The sequence below is a fragment of the Anopheles stephensi genome, chromosome 2 (assembly GCF_013141755.1).
Source record: "Anopheles stephensi strain Indian chromosome 2, UCI_ANSTEP_V1.0, whole genome shotgun sequence".
In the NCBI taxonomy this organism is placed as follows: domain Eukaryota; kingdom Metazoa; phylum Arthropoda; class Insecta; order Diptera; family Culicidae; genus Anopheles; species Anopheles stephensi.
Genome location: NC_050202.1, coordinates 90,856,589 through 90,877,210, shown reverse-complemented (window position 1 = coordinate 90,877,210; position 20,622 = coordinate 90,856,589). Strand labels below are relative to the sequence as shown.

Sequence of the window (20,622 nt, the reverse complement as noted above, 5' to 3'; positions counted from 1 at the left end):
ACACGCGGCACTGTAGTTTTCATCTGTATCATCTAGACTCGCTGCTGCTGCTGGGGAGGGCGCACAAGTCAAGAAAGCAACAAGCCCTTCAGCGGGTCTGGCCGAACCACCTAAACTAATCCAATCTTTTCCATCTTTTCCATGGCACACTCGAGGACGGGCAGAAAACAAAAACCGCAAATTTGACGTACCGTGAAGCTAGCAACATCGCGAAGAACACACAACAAAAACCCTTTCTACGTTCGTTAGGTAGCACTCGAGGCGAAATCAAACATAACTGATTACCGATCGCGCCCCTTTTTTGGACAGCGGAGAAAAGAGCAGCCAGAGAAGCTTCTGCTCAGGTGTGGAATTTCGCAGAACATTACTCTTGCTGTGTCGCGCAAAACACCCCAAGGAGTGCCTTCGAACAACGCAACGCTCGTAGTGTGCAAGATCGACACGGAAAACATTTATCATGTGTCGATTTTTCTTTCTTTCTAGTCTCCCAACAACGCATCTCTGCGAGAGTCCCAAAACAGTACCTCAAGGAACCAGTGACTTCCCACCAGCAGCATGGAAGCCAGTTTTCTTTCCAAACGCCATCTTCACCATCTCATCTACCCACCGGTGGGTAGATCAGGCCCTCAATATTCCATTACGGATGTAGCACCACCGAAACCACGCGCTTAGTTCCCGTTAAAATAGTATTCCTTTTTTAGGTCACGGAGGGTTTACTGCGTGCTTTTTTTTGTTCATTATTGTCTGCCAATTTTATTATCTTCCTCCGGCGTTCGCTCCCCCCTCCCTTTCTAGCGGTAAGGGATTGTGTGTGTGTGTGTGGAGATACCTTCTGATGGGATTTGTTCATTTGTGAACAAACAGCTGGTGGTTTGTATTGTGAAGTGGCCACTTCCATATTTTCTCTCCCGTAATAAGCTTCAATATGATCCATCTTCACCTAGGCAAAAGGGTGTGTGTGCTTTCGAGAGGAATCATTGTACCACTCATCAAGTCTCCAGTAATGCACAGTTGCATGGGGAGATCCTTCTTATTTGGATGAGACTTATGACCTGGACCAAACCAAACCAACTAATGGTGATTGCGGTATCATTGTGATCTCAGGACTACTGCTAGAAGAGTCCAAAAGTCCAAAGAGCTCATCTAGATCGGTTAATGGTCGTTGTTTGAGTACCTGCAGTACCTCCGCAGATGAGATGATTTATTTAGTTATGTATCTCTGCGATCCAGAAGGTATCTAATGAATGTTTTAACCTCGAGAGCTAAGGTTCAAGCTGCGATAAATTATATGAAGTTCGATCGTCTTTTTAAACCGTTCCATGAGAACTCCACCAGACAAATCATTTATGCATTGATTTACAGAGCACGACGAAGGGTTGGCCACAACTGTTATCTTGGTCGTAAAAGGTTCGCATATCGGCAGGTGAACATCAATTCTCCGCCTATACCAGCCTACTGCTAAAATTCTGCCCAACCCCTCATATTCCAAAACCCCAAGAACCTTGATTTCTTGAACCATTTAGACCACTCACACACACACACACACACACAAAACCTTCAAAGTAAAAACAGTTATGCTTCTCCAGACAAAATCAGGGCAAGGTTTATTTTTTGTTGCTTGCCTCTTCCAACCGATTGTGCTTCGGTATCGGTAAAGAGGATACAAGAAATTGAAACAAAACCCCCCAACGATGTGGAGTCGTCGTAAAAAAAAGGTGCCCGAGGTAAGCTTTGGTTAAGCGAACCTCCATCAGAAAAGCGGGCAGAATAAATGAGGTGTTGAATGAGGAGTATCATCGATTTGCGTTGTTTTCGGTTCGCGTTCGCATCTTGAATTGATTTCCCATTACGATTGTTCCCGCTAGCCGTAGAAGGTTCTGCCTTCTTTGGCGTACCCTTGCGCAATCAAAATGCCCATCAAACTTTTAGGCGGCAAACAAACAGAGCTGGGAAAACGGCAAAAGAAAGGGGGTTCAATTTTTAATTTCGAATGCAAACGCTTTTCGAGCTTAAAACAAAATGTTGCAAAGGAAGGCCCAGCGCTTTATAAGCCCTGAGGTATTTGTTTTGGCTCGGAACGGAACCAAACGCTGAGCTCGCTCATGTGGTATTCCCATGATTAGATTTTTATTATTTCTCTTCACCAACGATCGGGGAGATTCACTTCGCCTTTGGGGATGAAGCTCTTCGGAGGAGCAGAGAGTAGTTCAAGTGAAATGGATAAAAAACAAGCAACAAAACATATCTCCCAGCATCTTCCCTACCAGCCCAGGTTCTTCTTGGACCGGTTTAATTAAATACCATGGGATTGGGTTTTGTCTTCATTATGTGCATGGGGTGCGAACCCAAGTGTTTTGCTTTGTATGCTGTGCTGCTCTCGACAAGCGGGATGCAAAATTCCCAGATCGCTCTGGCTGTTGGTACATGATCGCGAAATCGTTCATTTAGTTCGCATTTAGCGCTATTAGAGAGGCTTACTTAGTGCTCGTTTCGATTTTCCCATGCGATTACGATCACGTCGATGCTCGTACCGTTGGCACAAGAGCTTTGTACAGCATAAACGAGACAAACGGTGCATTCAATTTCTGAACCATTGAGCGCTCTCAGCAACAAAACCAATTTTATGTTTGAGTTACATTTTATTGTAAGCCTATTAATCGGGCCCTCACATCCCTCACAAATGTCTAACCAATCATAAAAATACATTTCAGGTTGATACTGTTTCCCTTCTTCGTGGAGGCAGCGCCATCATAAAACCTTCTTCTGTGGTGCAACGAAGCAAATAGACGAGAAAGGGCCAGCAACAGCAAAACAGCAGTAACAACCCTTTGGAACAATCGGCTTTTAAATGACGTTAATTGTTGTTCTTATGAGCTGTTCCATGTGACTACTTTTCTTTCCCTCTCACACACTGCACTCCGGTCCCGAAGGAAGGCAACATAAATATCATTCCCCCCCCCCCCCCCCAACAAAGGTATCAAGTATCCCTTTCATTCCTCCCATCGTTAAGGTTCAACCTGTAGCTGACGATCTGGCCATAAATGTTTGCCGCTGTGTAGATAGTGGTAACCTCCTTTCCACGATCGAACGATCATGTTCATCAAAACGTATCAACAATCGGGCTCGTTTGTTTGTTTTTGGATGCTTTTCCCGTCCTATCAATACACGCACACACACTGTTTTTGAGTTGTTTGAGTACAAGACAAATAAATGTCTTAAAAGCTTATCCAAACACGTGTTCGTAACGGTGGCTTCCATGCTGGGAGCTGTGACACCGATATACATGCAGTATGCACTCATTACAACCAAGATGGCAAACGCAGCGTTCACTGTTAATCCTCCCGTGCTCCCGTGTGCCAGTCGGCCGAAGATTTCTTCTGCGCCAAACGGATTTAAATTAGAGCAACATTCTTCCAAGCAGCGGCTTCATCCGAAAATGGGTCGTTTGTCATAATTAAAACATCATTTGCGCTCGAGCTGCCAGCCTGCAAAAACCACATTTTCGACAACAAGTGTAGCCTCTTTTTTATCGGCAAAACATGAAAAATGATCCAAATCGGATCATGTGGAGCACGGGCAAACCAAAGCGGGGGAAAAAAAACTGCAACCAAACTTAATTTCTACCCCCCCCCCCCCCCCCCTCCCACCCACGGAGCATTTTAAGCGTGATGGAATACACATTTTATGGTTTTGATGGGAAAATTACAATCAATCATACAGCAAATCTAATGAAGCGTTGCCGGACCCTTTTTTTGTCCGATAGGCGATCGATACAATTTATCATGTTAATACGTCACGCTGGATCAGGAATTTTTGCGATAAGATGAGCTTCGTCGAAGGTTTTAAAACTGGGAGAGCCAAGGTTGGAGTGGCTCTCGATTCGAACACCTAGCTGCTACTAATCCCTTTATAAGTCCTTCGCCATTCTTTTGACAGTCCTGAGCATTTTGAAGGCGCTTTTCGAATAAATAATTGCAGCCATTTAGGCGCAAACAAGCCAATTTTATCGACGATGAATACAATATTTCTTCAAAAATGGAGAACGAAATACAGCGAAATGAGATGATACTGATTACCTTCAAACCGAACCATTCTACCCAATTTGTGATTTAATTCACCTTCAAACCGTGTCTTTGCGTCTGATCATCACTTACCTAAAAATAGAGAAAGAAAAAAAGAATTATTAGCTTTACCTTCAGAACAGAAACGTAATATGTCTTAAGACCTTAAGAGCCTTCAAAGTCCTCAAGTGGTTCAATTACAATAGACCATTTTTGCCAATTTTCAGCTCTTAGGTGCACAACAACGCCCTTGAAGTTGGAAAATTATATTCAATTTCATTTTTCATTCATTTGGACGGCGAGCGCGCTTGCAAAATGAACTCATTTTGATTCAGACCAGTTTTTGTTCGTTTGTTATAAGCCTGCTGCACCTAAACGATGTGTGAGAAGGCAACACACGCACGCATAAAATCCCCTCATCACATCGGCGATGCGCGATTTTCTCTACCCATCGGGCACGAAAATGGCAAGCCAGAGCGAAAGCCACACCATTAACCATGCCCGAAAGGCGTGAAAGTGATGCCAATTGATGTCCAGGACGAAGAAGACGTCCACATCTTCGCTGTGCGCTGACGCCCATCCCGTCCAAATGACAGAACGCGCTTGTTTCGGAAAGTAGCGACAAAACCAGTCAATTGAACGCTCCATAAACGCCTCGAGCAGGCGCAAGCTCGATAGCAGAGCTAAAGTTTTGCAGACGAAAATGCGGCCGCTGTTAATGCGAAACACAGAGACAGTCCCAGTCCCACCCAGTGGAATAGTAACCGGAAACAACCATTTAACCGAAGGCAGTGGACATCGTCGGAGACATGCGTACGCAATGATGCACATCGTCGTGCAGAAAAAAAGAAACCTCGCCGAACACACGCTCCCTATCAAGCTACCTTACCGGATTGCAATCGAACAGAAAGACAGACACGTCAGCTGTGTCTTCGCTCAAGAAAAATCGATCAGATGTGAACAGATGCGCAACCTTAAAGGTGGTAACATATGCTTTTACTCCGATGCTACACAACGCCCGTGTTCCACTTCCACTTTCGTACGAACAAAACAGCAAGCAACGCTGCCCAGCAAATCGAAAACATCCGGAAGCTGATAGAGCGACTCTCGGTCGCATCTCCTCTACCGTGGATGCATGGGGAGCACGTTCCTCAGCGCTCACAAACATCGGCAAGATGCGGGCAGCGTAGAAATGGAGCCATAAAATAAAGATTGTAAATTGGACTAGACAAACAACCGGCCGAGACTTGGACTACAAGCGGGGCAGGTTTCCCTTCAGCAAAAAATGCCAGAGATAGCGAAATGTAATTGAACAACACAATCAACCCCAAGTAAACAGTTGATTTACATTCCATTGCTATTAAACCGGCCGCTGGTAGGCGAGCCAAACACTTGTCAGCTTTCCTCGCGCCGTATTTAGCATAACCTTAATCCTGATCTGACTCTTTTTTGTCTGAGAAATTATCATCTCTCTTTAAATTGCCTCAGTGAATTCAGTCTTGAAAGAGCCTTCATCGCAAGCAACTTGATTGTGTATGAGTCCACATGCTAACAACATTCAAAATCATTAAACCAAACGAAAACAACGACATGATGCGATCGTAATCGATTACCACAATTGATATGATGCATAAAGCTCTACATAAACCATTTTACGACCCTTTATCCGTCCGCCAAGAGCCTAAGATATCCATCCGGACGGTAGCCACCAGAAGAGCCGGCAAAGACTTTCTTAAGACAAAAGAACAGTCTCTTCGGAAATCTCTGGCAAACGATGATGGGAACCGTTTATAGGATTGTTCCGACCGTTTTACGACCGAGCATCAAGTTACTCTCTAATTCCGTTCCCTCAATACAATATGATCAACATTTTGGCTAATCAAACCCAAATGGTTCATAATCCATGTTGGCCATAAAACACACAATCTCTCCCGATCTCTGCATGAGAAAACCGTCATGAAAGCAACCGTTGAAGGAATATTTCTCAATCTCCTTCCGCCAACACGCCCAACACTTACATTGCCAAACGTTATGAGATCCCCGTGGACTGTCCTCCAGGATTTTGATGTCGAAATCGTACGCGGCAAGATCCTTGCGAAGGTTTAGCGCCTTGTCCGACGTTAAGGCACACGCTGGCAGCAAGAACAAACTGTCAAACTCGTAGATGTCCCGTATCTTGGGATTTACGGTGGCCGTGCTCACACCGTAGCCACCATTGCTGCTGCTATAGTACAGACTGCCACCGTTCGTAATGATCGAACATCCACTTCCCGTTCCGGTCCACGACGCTGCCCCGGTGGGACGATTCACCTGTCCACCGGCAACGCCACCGAACGTACCAATCCCTAGACCACCATTGGACACGAACCCTCCTCCACCTGCTTGTGGATTCCAATGGGTTTGGGGCTGATGCTTTCCGTCCTGCTGCTGCTCGCTACCGGTGGATAATTGATTTCGACTTCGAATGAGACGATTGTTGTTGGCCGAAGTCGTCGTTACCAAGGATGCCGAGGTAACCGAACCGGCACTGGATGCTCCGTTCTGGAGACTGTGGAGCTGGTGGTGCTGCTTGTGGTGATGATGGTGGTGATGTGGTTGATGATGGTGATGATGATGATGGTGAGCACTAGGGTGGCTTGAAACACTCGGACGTTTCACTGATATCATAGCTCTGGCAGTCCAGGGGGCGGCGCCACGACTTATCGGTTTATCTTATCGAAGACCAATCATACTAACGCACCCTCTATGCTTTCACTGAACTCTTCCTTTACGGGGCGCCCCAAAACCGTTGAGAGCATGCGTCCACGGTAAGGACGTCGTCGAGGAAGCTTCTTCTGCTGTAATCCGTATCACGAGCGACACGAGAACAAAACACTATATCACACTATAACACCATCACAGCAGCAGGAAGGTCTGTTTGCACAGCTGAAATCTCAAACGTTTTCCTTATCACAGACATTAAACTATCAGCTACACGGTACGATACATCATTAGGTAAGCACTATCCCGAACAAGCTGCCTAGTTTCTTCAACTATCGATCATTTTCTTCTGTCACACACAAACGGAGGAATAGATTGAACAAAAAGAAAATTTAATATTGAGATACTCCAACAGAGCTGTCCAGTATCGCCACTATCGTCTTAACGCATTTACAACAAAAACTTAACTTTATTGCAACCTTGAAAGTCGCGCAGCAGCAACTGACTGAGGTCTCTTTGAAATGTCCGACTTGTAGCACTCTAATTTTATTTGACAGTTATAATTACACCCTCGGCAAAGCAATACACGCCCCAAGAACTACAACTTCTCGCACAAAACCTCTCCAGCAGACTTCCAATTCCAGCACGCTATCGTCGCGTGTCTTGCGTGCCACATTTCTTGGGTGGTCTAACAACAACAGCAACAAGAAGACGCAACGAACCAAACGCTGGTTTGGTATAATTTATGGCTAATGAACACCGGCAGACCCTAGCCGGTGTCAGATTCAACACTACTGCTTGAACAAAACAAAAAAGGAGCCCCCAAAAAAGCCTCAAAAACATGCCTTGTTAACTATAGGCTGTTTGGTTCGGTTCCGAAGCATAATTTAACCACCAAGCGTGTGTGTGTGTGCTCCACTTTTGCTGGCATATTTAACAGCGACGATGGGTTTCAGACTTTTTAGTATCAATTGAATTTTCACTTTCTTTTCCTTTGCCGCCATCGAATGAAGGGAAATGGACGAAACAGGTGCCTGAAGAAGAGTATAATCGCCATGTATCATAGCTTATAAATTATTTCATCATAGATTTTTCTTCGAGAGTTCAGTTTCAACCATGGATCGGAGAAACAGAGACATCAAGAAAAGATACTTAACATGTCACGGAAATGGAAACCAATCCAGATTGGGAGATGAACCGAGATAATCTACGATTATTCACATGCTCAGAAAAAGCGATTTCGTACTTGTCTGTAGCGAGACTGTAATCTCTGTCAAAGTTCGCGAGGTCTAGGATCCAATTTTTTGATCAATTTCAACTTTCCTGTTTACCTTTAACAAATGAGAGCAAACAGAAGAAGAAGAATCTAACACGGGGCTCGTGGCACATGATTTCACAACTTCAACAACTCTGCCTGACGTCAACAGACACGTATCGAGATCATCTCGTGGGAGCGTTGACCGATCGGTGGACGCTCCGAAGCCGATGGTCAATCTTTTCGGGCGAACGATCAATCGATTGGCAAACAGAGATTGCAAACACCAAGATACACGCACGAGAAGCTGCAATCTCATCATCTCCGAGAGTGAGAGTGGCTCAATCAAAATCATTAAGAAAGCAGATCAATAAGGTATCAACGACAGGGAAAAACATAATTATCCAAATCTATCGAAAGGAAACAAAAATAACAAATACGAAAAACAAAATGGCCTGAGAATCTACAACACACGCATCTTCGCACTTCCGAAAGGGGGAAAAATTGTGCAAAAAGAGGAAAAAAGGCCACGAAATATTCATCTCTTCTTGAGAGCGGCTAATGGAGAGGCAAAAACTACTTGACCACACCATCTCTGTAACGGAAACCCTTACAGGCGAAGAAGCGATATTGATCGTCCGAGGTACCGTTCAGAAACGGAGCGCTCCAGAATGGTTCAAACTACAACCACCAAAAAACATGGCACCTCTTCGGTTCGATTTTTTTTTTTTTTTTTTTTGGTAAATACTGGCCGCACTGGGAACAACAGCTAAACGGTATCAGTATCTAGCACACGACTTCATAATTAAATCGAGTAGCTTCCGTTTAATATTCTCAACGCACATCAACCGGCCACCACCTGTTGGAGTGGTCCATCGACAATGAACCATAAACAGAGTACGCACATCGATTTGACTTGAGCTAGTTTCAATTTTGGACCGAGATCACTTCCACGATTTCGTGTACCGTTTAATGGTTTTCTATTCCATCCAACAGTTCAACATCGATCAAGCACGTTCGAATTCTCTTTCTACCATTGTCCGATTTCCGACAACCAATTTTATCTACACTCAGAACACTTTTCGCTCAGGCACTGTGATTCCATGGTGCCCCCGTCAGTGCTTTCACTTTCGTTGGACAAAAGAAAAGGGGGGGGAAATAAACAATCAACACAAAAAGGTAATCAATTTTCCGACCCGACACTTGACTTTCATGTTTCTGCAGCAAATGCTAAGCACCAACCAACCAAAAAGACCAAATCACCACTGCCAGCTTTCTAGGTGAACCCTCTCTGACTAGGGCGAAAGCGGACCCCCGGACACGCGGACCACACCCGATCACTGGGTAAGGTTGTCGATCATTTTCACGGGTCACTAGGAGAGGTTTTTCCTGCCAAGCGTTTTTTACGGTGGAAAAAACCGCACAAGTCACTACCGCCGTGCGCACACAGGTCACCACTACAAACCACAGATGAGCCGGCCACACAAGGAACTTGAGTGAAACTGTGGAAAATTAGTTTTCCCCCTGTTCCCGTGGCAAAAGGTTGCCTCATTGTGGTGGAGTAAATGTTACACCAGTTTCCTTCACTCCGCTTCCAACGAGTTGGAGAGTGGTCATGCACTTGCTGCTTGCCCACCAGTTGGACGGACACCTTCTATTCTCGGCTTTCGCCCTGACACGATCATGTTTGCGCACGATTGCACCGCTGAAACGATGACAGTAGCTGTCCTGTCGTGGGGTGTTAATCTACGCTACAGTCCTCGCTGCTACGGTGGCTTTACCTAATGGACAAAGATTAAGCTTTTCCACGATGCTTGCCGTAGCTGCTGCAACTAGCAGCCTACTACGACTAGGTGCAGGAAGTCGTCTCCCCACATTTCCATTGTGGTAGATCGATTCGTTCCGATGAAAGTCAAATGACAATTGTTGTCGTCTTCAATGGCGTTGCGCACATTACTGACCAACCCACAGCACTCGAAACATAGGACACTGGCTGACCAATACTGCATGCATGAGTCAGAAAGCTAAGCTTGTAGTTGCTTCGGAGCTGGCTAACGAACATCGTAGCTACCGTGGAAAAACGATAGAGACGTTGAAAGTGATTTAAGCTCATAATAAATATTAAGTGAATGGAGTGCGACTTTACTTGTACCCTGCGGCACAACGTGACCTACCACTCCTGACTGCGGTCCTCTCATGTGGTCCAGCAGCAGCAGCAGCAACAGCAGCCGGAGAAGGAACTAAGGCGCTACCAGCGAAACTGCCGGACTGTGCACAATCCAGATAAACGACAGCGCCACTTCTTCTCGCCCAGATAGCGGATCTGTTTTGCTCCCGAGCAAATCCTAAAAGCCCGGTAATTACCGTCTATTACAGCTCAATTGTCTGATGGAAAATTGTTTAATAAGTATTTACATCTAGCTGTGTGTTCAAAACGCCCTATGCTCACAAACTCTACCACCTGTCAAAATAGCAACGGATGCAGGACCTCATAGAACTCTCGCGGAGTTTCCACAATTCGCTCCTGCACCAGGTCCCCTAGCAAGATTGCGGTCAAGAGTGCGATGTTTGGAACTGCTTCACTGGCACTCGATTGTCTTGGAGCCCAATCAGTCGGCAGGCCTGTAGCGACTCGTATGCATTCGATCCATCACGTGCCGCATAACCACAAAATGGATTGGCCTCATCTCGTGCGACTCCACAGTCTACCGATACCTGCTGTTACTTCGCTTGTGGTTTTGCGTATCATTTGTGTTTCACTTTTGATTGATATGTATCGATATGCATATGGAGGTCTGATGCACTTTCACTTTTGCGATGCGGAGACTCGTACCACACCGTCCACATCTTATCCACGGCGTGTTTGATGGCTCTCACGGTGTACGATCGTCTCCTTCCTGCTTCGCGAGTCATCCATCTAGGACAAATCGAAAGGTTGCCCACTATAAATCTAGCAATCGGACATTGCAATTGTGCACCACTGCGGGGCTCAACTTCGGGGTAAAACTCCGGGCAGGGTACAGCTGCGCGGTTTAGCCCTCTCGCACCATGGTTCCAATAAGTTTGTAGCCTAATCCAATCAATCGCGAGCTGCGTGCTCGAGGAGGTGCTCGAACCAATGCGCAATTGTTGTCTTCTGCATGATCTCTCGCCCAGTATTACAATTATTTCTCTTGTTTGCCACTTCTTTACCCTCACAGATCACCATCACACTTCCGCATGGCTCGGTCGGCCGCCCAACAAATGCTTTATTTACACTACTTAGCACCCCCGTTGAGGATCGCTTCGTAGGCTCTGCCATCTCTGTACACAATTTTCTCCAAATCATTCAACCAGCAACACCACGCGAGGGAAAAGAAGCGGGTACGACGAGATAATTTCGTGCCGGTCGTGCCTGCCAATGATAGCAACAATAGGAAGTAGAGCCTTTTCGGAAGCCCTACTTTGTGTGAGCGCCCCCCTCCCTCCCTCCGGCTGATAAACGATTACACCGACGTCAATTTACACTCTCGATCGAGCTCGATCAATGGTGGGGATGTACCAGCGGAAAGCGCCGATGGTAATACTTTTCTCACGATTTGGTAATTTATTGGTTTTTCCAAACCAATTTGCGAGCGGTGGCGTTTTCTTTTCTTCGTGCCTGGCACACTGACGATATACACTTTATTCGATCAGAAGGTAATGGCTACCAGGCAAGCGAGAATTTTCGATCACATCCAATCCACGTTTCAAAACGAGTGAACTTTGAGCGAATATCTTAACTCGATTAATAATAGCCTTTATCGCGCACGTACTTCGCTTATCTCGCACAACGATAGGCTAATACTTCACCAGCAAAAAACAAACCCCAGCTTATCTACACAAATTCTAACGCTTGTTTTCTTTGGTCGCTTCTCAACTGCACCCAAATAACACGATTTTCACTTTCCATTCCATTTCAGTGTTCGCAGATGTTTTCACAAAGCTCCCCACAGGCCCCATCTCTCGGCAGCGGGTGACCGTGCACAAAGCCGATTGAGCAAAGCTAGAAACTCGGTAGAGCAATGGCTACATCCTCACGCCGCTCGCGAAACACACGCATTCGATTATTGGGAAGTATTTTTATACGGAATTTCCAAAAACTGTGCCGTTCCACAACTCACCCGACCCGGAGTCGGCGACCACATCGCGCTGCGATCCGAAACGCAATAAAGCAGTGGTTTTGTTTCCACACGAGCTGTTGCTGCTCCTCAGGAGGAGAAGATGTTCCGCCGATCCCGTTTCCCGTGCGATGGCTGCCCTCCTGTGTACCGAGAGCTCGGCATGCGCTCTCGTATAAACAAACAACCACCACAACACACGCCCCAGCACAGCACGCCTGGGAAGCGATCGGATCTAGCGATAATGTAAAACGGTTTAACTAGAGCAAGTCAGTCACAATTAGATGTGGTCATCATCATCACCATCGCCGGGCGGCAAAGTAATGTGCCGTCGTCGTTAGGTCTTCTTCGCTGATGTCTCCGACGGTGTGTTCGGTTAGCGAGACAATCCCAACTTCACCCAGCTTCGATCGGATCACTTGCGTCTGGGTGGGGTTTTTGCCGGTTCGATAATTCAATGCGTGAGATGCCTTTTTGTTTCTTCTTCTTTCTCCCTGCAGTACCCGAGTACCGAGTTTCACTGCAGACGAAGCGCGTCATAGAGATCATTTCATTAATGCTCCGTTAAAAAAGCGCATGGCGACTGTTTGCTTCCTCCCGGGATCCGTGTGATGTGATCGAATCACAAGAGATCACTAATAAAATCAAAGATCGCCGACGCCCGCATCATGCTCCAGATATGGGGTGTGCGAGTCGGACGAACACGAGACCATCGTTTAAAGCCATGCTCACCACCGAAGCGGAAAACGACAGCCCAGCCGGCGAGGAAAATCTATCGTCACCCGGTTGACCTGTATCGAAGAAAACTCTGCTTCAACTTAACTTTCGCTACCACGAACAAAGGTCTAGTGGTACACCCCAGCTTCAGCAGTTTCAAATAGATAACTAGAAATAGGCTGCAATCCGATCGAAACAATCAAAATAAATTGAAGCCCCACGGGGTTTATGCTGTGACAGGATCGAATCTTGACAGCTCGAATCATTTACCCGGCTCGCCGTAGATCGATTTTCAATTTCGTCAATTAGTGCAGTGACCCGATTCCTCTACCGACTTTTGGCCCTACGCTACCCGTCTTTCTACGGCGTACGGTTAATTGTCAATTGATAGCTTCGAGAAGGTTAGTTCTAGTTATCCAGCGACCAGAGAGAGAGCATGCACGCCGTGGAACTGTACCAAACGAGCCTGGACAACTGCTGTCAATATCGTTATCCAATTAGGTTCCCGAAAATAACCATACCACTGGTGTATGTTGTAGTGCACCAACATTCTGGTCTGAAACTGTCCCCACCATTTCATACTCCACGAATTGGCAAATCCTCCAGAGACCAACGGTGGTAAGCTATGGCTCGACGCTTTCCCGTCGTGTGTCGCGAGCCAAAGCTGATAATCCTTACATAATCCGGATAGATCATTTTTGTGCCTGGCTGACCTCACTAAAACCTACCCTTCGAACTCAACTAGCGCGAGGTGTTACGAAGCAGACGGTACACCGCTCACAACAAACTGTTTGCATCGGAATGCCGTCGCTACGACACTTCAAGAAGTTCTTTCGAGGGTCGTACTGTCTTCGCGCGACAACCGTTGGCAGAAGCACGGTGCTGGAGAAAGGTGTTGAAGATTAGTCGCTCTAGGTCATTTTGTTACAGCCGACCATAGCCACCCGACGCCCGAGGTCCCCTGCTCTTGATAGTTACCTAATTTTTTCATTTTCCCTCACCCGGCAGTAGGACATTTGCCAATTACCGCTAGTGCCAGAATAGATCGATCAAGTAAATGGCAAGCTTGTCCTTCAAGAAGTAACCGAATAGTCCCTTACAGTGTGCACTCGATCAAACCCAGAGAGACAAACCCAGCGTTGGTCACCACACAACCCGGTAAACCAATCAGAATCTAATCAACGAATCCAATTTTCTGCAACTGCTCTCGACGCTCGATCATTAATTTCGATTACAATAAGCATTGAACACGAACTGACGTGCAATCAAGCGAGTACTACTGTTGCATAAGTATAGACTGCCGAGTGAACTTTACGGCTACCTGGTTGCCATCTAAAACAGGACAAAAATGAACTTTTATTTCATTAGCCGACCGACAATAGGACGTTAAGTGAATTTTTGATTTTTTGTTTCGCTTTTGCATGTTTTGAGTTCAATGAACTGTTATTATAATAGACAATAGAGCTAGTCTCTAAACTGGCGCCAGTTCTGAATATAATGTGTTTGATGGCAGAATACTTGCCAACTTCACTTAATCCGCCTGTGACTCTAATGTCAAACAAATTGACAAAAGATTAGAAAAACGCTAGGCTGGACACAATCCACCGCGGGTGGAAATGAATATTTCCAACCGCAGAATAGTGACAGCTAATTCTACATTGCCCTCATAGATTCGCAAGCTCTCAGTTCTGAGTACAACCAGACATCATATACAGTTGTAAGATCGTGAAGCATTCTCTTTTACTGTACTTTGTGGTCATTGGACTGTCCGCGGTACTCTTCGGAGTCTCTGCAAGTATATTGTCCAACATCAATGGGGTGTTGTTTGCCGTAATCCTTCTGAGCTTAATTCGCGAGCGAAACACTATCCCCAACCACATAACCTTGAGCTGGAAGCGTGGAAACGATACGGAATGGACAGTTTAACGGAGGTTACCTTTTCTTCCAGTGAAGCTCCACAACATCGTCCTTCACACATGATACCGTTCCTTCTCGAGCCTTTCTTTGCTCGCTACTTCAACAAAATCATTCTGACATGCTCTCTCTCTCTTACAGCTTTTAACGGTTTAAAGGCTAGCAACAAAACACTCACCCAAAACCAACCCCAAAACGAGACTATTTATAAAGAACAAATAGTCTCGTTTGCATGCGCCCCTCCACATTTCGTTACACATCGACCAAATGTGAAAAACTAATTTTCAATTATCGACCAAAACTTCCCCGGCCTAATGACACCCTATCCATCTTTTAGCCCGCGTACCTCACACACCTCATAACACACGCGTAAACCTTTATCTTCCCGAGCTCACTATTCCAACCTAACAAATTGCCCACAATAACGAATAGCTCGATGAGGAGCGAGGCGATGGTAGCGCGCGAGGGCACAAAAACCAACGCAACCATATCTGACAAATGTGTCCCCGTTTCAAATTTGTCCCAACCGCTTTTTTTGGCCGCTCGAGAATTGGTCCGGAAAAGGATAATTATGGATAATTACACACATATCATTTGCTATCTGGTCAACAGTGATAGAAAAAAAACCCATCTTCCAAACCACCTTGGCAATGGAACCTAGTGTAGTCGAGCTACCGGAGTAGTGCCGAAGTATGACTGCGTATGACTGGGTAGTCTATTTTCCCCTAATATCCACCCATCGAAAAAGAAAGCCACCAGAGCGCTTGTGATTTTCGAGCCGTCATGAACGATACGAGGAAGATTGCAGTGTCTTATTGCGGCCTTCAGTAGAATCAGACCTGGTTTGTTTTGGCTGTCCAATTGCGGAGATTATGTAAAACGCGTCCGAAAAGTAAATTAATTCCCTTTGTTCCACGTGGACATCAAGCTAGTAATGGAATGATTCTATGTCAAATTTGTTAATAAATCCATCTGTAAGTGATTCAAATTAATGTAATGTACAAAAATGAGCTCAGCAGCGTGACTAAATGGTGTGAGGACCATAAAAATGGTTTGTCTTTCACTCAGCTGCTCCATCACAACTCCATCGACTCACGTTACCACAGAAAAGGTCGATGTTCTACAGAGCAAACAGAAGAACCGAGCCCTTAATGGAGTGAACTAGTCACCTTTCATTGTATGATTGATAGATTTTTCCAAGGGTTAATAGGAGTCCCTAGACTTCCATCATAAACCACCAGAATTTACAATACATCTAGCACGTTATATTCCCGCCTGACCTAATCACGTACTTGAAGTACTTCACCACACCAACCTTGTCTTTCCGGATAATCTTTACACCCTTTAAGAACGAAGCGTAATATCTCGCATGCCATTGAAGTATCCACCAAAAAAGGGTTTTACAACACCACTACAGCTAGAAACACTCCATAAAGCTAAGCCAAATCGACCAAAATTTGGGGTCATCTCGATCGGGACTAACACTAGTGGACGCGTTTTCTTTCTAGCGACTAGGTCTCGCGGAGTAGAAGAAAGGAATACCTGACGATGTCGGTGGCGGTTCGTGGCTCAGTACAACAACCTGTCGTCAGGCGACGCCACGCGAGAAAACTATCGGTCAATCATTTGCATACGCCGGGTAACGAATAGGAGGTCACACCGTCCGCCCAGACCGCACTCTGCTGAGGTCGGTATGCGAATGACCTACTACTTTCCTTCGCCCTCCACCACCTGAACCGCCCCCCCCCCCGCCCCTTCCTTGTGGGGCTGCCTTTTTTTCTTCCTCGGAAACATGCGGCTATCGAAGGAAAGCAACCCTGGCGACGACACGCACATTTTCGTTCGAACGATACACGATTTATCGACCGCGGTTGCCGACGCGCTCGTAGCAGCCAAAGAACTTGGCGTTTTAATGCATGCGAGTGAGTTGACCACTTTTAGACCCAAAAAAAGACGAAATTCCAACTGGGCGCGACGCGACGACAGCCATTACCATTTAATGGTCTCCTACCGACCGGTCTCTCCCGGCGGCAGCCGACCGAAGAATCGATCGTAACCGATTTGATTATTCGGCTTAATTTCTTCAATTGTGTGATGTGGCCATCGCCCACTGTTTTGTTGTCCACCACAGTTCCGTCAGCCGTTTGTTCAGCCTAGCCGAGTCTGAGGGCAGGGGTGGGGTTGTGCACACAGTCTTCTCGTCGTGGGTGAAAAAAAAAAACACCCATTGTCGATAATCGATTGCAGCTTACAGTAAACGACATGAGGAAGAAAAAACCTACCAAATCTCCTATCAAAACTAAAGCTCACCGGGTGTACTACAGTAAATATAATCGATTTAACACGGACCGCCATAGAAAGCTTGTTTCCGAGCGATTATCACTAGGCCGCGCTGTCCCGCCGTAGGGTCACCTCTACGGCTAATGGATGCCTGGGGCGTTATATAGGATTTTCACTCACAAAAAGTATGTTATCTTGAACACTGGTTACATTATCAAACCTCATCTAGAGCGCCGCTGTCAACCTACATAGCATACTCCACATTTTCTCCCATCACAAAGCCAATATTCGTGTGATACTTTCATGCCATTATTGACATTACAGAAAGCCTTGGTCTACATCCTACTCCCTGCTCCTTCGGCTGGCTTACATAGCAACCCAAATGGACCTGTTGTGCTACGGGGACATTGCTGAGTGTTCTCGAACTGTGTAGCTACAATAGCTGCAGAGAACTTGACTAAATCGGAACGTGATTAGCCCGAATTGTTTACGGCACGAATATACATTCAATCTTCAGACACCACGACGCGTTCACCGTCTTCTAGGACACGGCGACGAAACGACACACAAACATTTAGTTGAACTACTTTGCTTTAGTAATCAACTGTCTGTGTGTATGTGTGTGTCGGGTGTGCACATGGTGAAATGTAAACACGAAGGAACAGTTTTGGAAGTACAAAACCCCTTCAGGCGAACAGTGGCCTGCTTCAGGCATCATTGCTCACGCAATCAGGCTAATTATTTCTTGGTCATTAGACGCACGCGTTGCCAGTACCTGGCTCTTCCTTCCTGCAATTAGCCACTGCCGAATGTGTGGCGTGAAAGGATAGCTATTTGGACAGATATTTGAAAGTGGAAAACCCCTTGCGCTAAGAAGATAGGACAGCTAGCTAACATTAATTGGGGAGGGAACTTCCCAAAAACAAAAGTACCTGGCCAGAGACTTGGAAAAAAGCTCTAATTTGTCCACATCATTCGCCTATTTAAAACAAGCGAAAGAATGCGATTTTATTAGCCTAACAGCAAACATCACTTAGAGCAGACAGTATTTGCAGAGAAACCTAGAACATCCGTTGCCTTTCCACTTCCAAGATAGCTAGGCCCTGGTTTCGCGTGAACTTTGGTTAATCCACAAAAATAGTCACCCACCAAAACTTATCTCACCATTAAAACCCGTTTGCCTTTGACCATCTCCTCACCGAGCAGACGACGACGATGGACGACGCAAGTGTTTGCCAACTTTCCACAACTTTCTACCCAAACGTTTATCGTCCAATTTGGCGCATTTTTTGAGGAAGATTTTTTTGTCTCCCTCAACCACCCAAATACCGAACCGATGGAACTTTTATTGGATTAAGAGCTAGTTAAGAGTGGCTGGTGAAAAATAAATATAATAACTGCTAGCTTTCATAATTGAGCAACTAATAATAAAAAGGCCGGTTCGGGGCAGGAAAGGGTGCGAACTCTCCAGCCAAATGAAGACAACGACGAGGGATTAGTTTCACAGCACATTAAAACACTTGCTGCCATTCCCAACGGTGGTGGTATGGGACCTCACCAACATCAGCAACGAAAAAGACACAGCCTTCTTCAACCAGAAACTCCTATTAGCGTGTTTTTGTTCTTGCTTCTGTCACCGCCCAAGGAAGCCTGAATGTCAACAATGGTGTGGATGCTCGCTAGAATCGCATGGTACAATCACAGTAATGACTCCAAAGTTCTAGACCTTTCCTAACCTTCAGCAGGAACTGGTCGGCGTCGTATAGCTAACATTGCCAAAGAACGATAATTAATTCGCCGTAATCAACTCCAAACGATCGTGTCTCAAACCGATCTTACGAAACGATTTCTCAGGAACCGTTCCAGACTCCCGGTGCCCTATCTGACCTTGACATTTAATCAAGAGTTCAATTCGTGAGCTATGTCTTCTTCTTGTAGCAAAACCTAAGCCGGCTTTGTCGACTAGACATCTTACCAGCAAGAATCGCTTAACATCACTTTGTGTCGCGCGTTGACTAACTTCAACGCATCTCTGTGACGTGATGGATTGAAATGTTCTCCCTTGCCCAACTACCCTCGGCCAGCGGTGGATGGAAGGTCGTGTTTGGTAGATTTTTCGAAAGTGTTGAGGTTGTAAAAAATGCAATTAATAGCGCCCAGTACACCACCACTGCCATTCACAGTCACACCTTGGGAACATCTTCGTTGCCGTCTTCGCTGGACTGCTCATCTCTTTAAGCAACAACTATAGAAATAAACGAATCGACATTTGCAGCACCTTCAAAAACAGTTACGGCTTCGCGAGCCTACCACCGCGGGGAGGGCGAAAAAAAACATTGACCTCAATGATCCAATGAATGACCATAGGACAATAAATGCGCCATCTTCACAATCGTTCAAAGAGCTGGCTCATATTTATTGAGCAGGACATATAGCATATGTAGTGACGCGGAAAGGCTCCAAACTGTGCCACCGGACTAATGTTTTATTCCACCATTCCCAATTCACCATCCAATCCAGATGATGATCCTCTAGTAGCATAAAAAGAGCCCACAGCGCAGTTGCTAATTCGGCAACGCATCCAACAATCAAAATTAAGACTGCAAAAAGACCCACGCGTGCCCAGCTTGGGGGGGAAACCGTTTGTGCAAACTCTTCTTCCACTGATGGAAAGCTCCATTCCCTTGCGCGCTTCTTCTAGCTGATGTCTATTAAAAAAGATCACCTTTAGCCGAATCAAGGCGGGACACAGACCTGCCCATCGCGCCGTGTACTGTTGTGCTTTGTTAATGAAACAGGAGACACTGTGCATGCGGCGGCGCAGTGGCCTCTGTAGTTTCTGCGCCATTTTCAACCACCTCCAGGCACGTCGATTTTGACACAAAGCTTACAAATATGACTACCAACGACATCCCCCATCCCCTCCCAGTGACTCACACAGTGCGACTAAGGTTGGTGGTTTAGTGGTAGTTGGTGTGCCTCTTTTTTCGGACAAAACGATTGCGAAAGAACAATAAACCGCTGTCATCATCACACGAACGAACGCAGGGGGCGCAACGCTGCTGTTGGTAAATTTAATTGACACTGCGAATTATTGTTTCTCGAGCGACACTGCCATGCCACAATAGTGTGCGCTCTCGTTATTGCACACACAGTATAAAAAAACGACCAAAGCCATTGGCTAACATACGCACAATGAATTACTACTGTGCGACAGCAGCCACTACTTGGTACAAGACGACACAACTAATAAAGTGATTCTGTGCTCCAACACAAGGAGCAGCCAACCGAAAACGCCACGGAGCTAGAACTGCTCAAGCAGAGACAAAACAACAACCCGGGCTCTTCCTTGTTCCATTCTCCAAAAACCCTCCACTGGAAAGCCAGTTCCTAGTTCCACCCGGTGGCGAGACTGGTTTAGCGGTGGCCTCGAACCGACTATGCCGCTTCTTGACGCTTCTTCCGGGTGTTTGGGTTGAGTACTGATTGTAATTAACTATTGCGGGTGGTGCCTGCCTCTGCCATACGCATGCGGACGAGAGTGCTAAGAGAGTTG

General features: G+C 46.0%; 1 protein-coding gene across 31 annotated transcripts in view; it reads right to left on the bottom strand.

Moving 5' to 3' along the window:
* Window positions 1–20,622, bottom strand: part of LOC118507611 (capping protein inhibiting regulator of actin dynamics) — a 96,675-nt gene that overhangs the window by 32,121 nt on the left and 43,932 nt on the right. For 18 of the 31 annotated variants that reach the window (XR_004905677.1, XR_004905678.1, XM_036046293.1 and 15 more), the window contains exon 2: window positions 6,080–7,110. The exons of 12 other annotated variants lie outside the window; for them this stretch is intronic. Coding sequence is in view for 17 of the 19 variants with exons in the window: in XM_036046293.1 (XP_035902186.1) it covers window positions 6,080–6,728 (649 nt within the window). In the remaining 2 variants the exon portion in view is untranslated. The remainder of the gene's footprint in view (window positions 1–6,079; window positions 7,111–20,622) is intronic. One more of the 31 variants, XM_036046289.1, reaches the window with a different exon arrangement.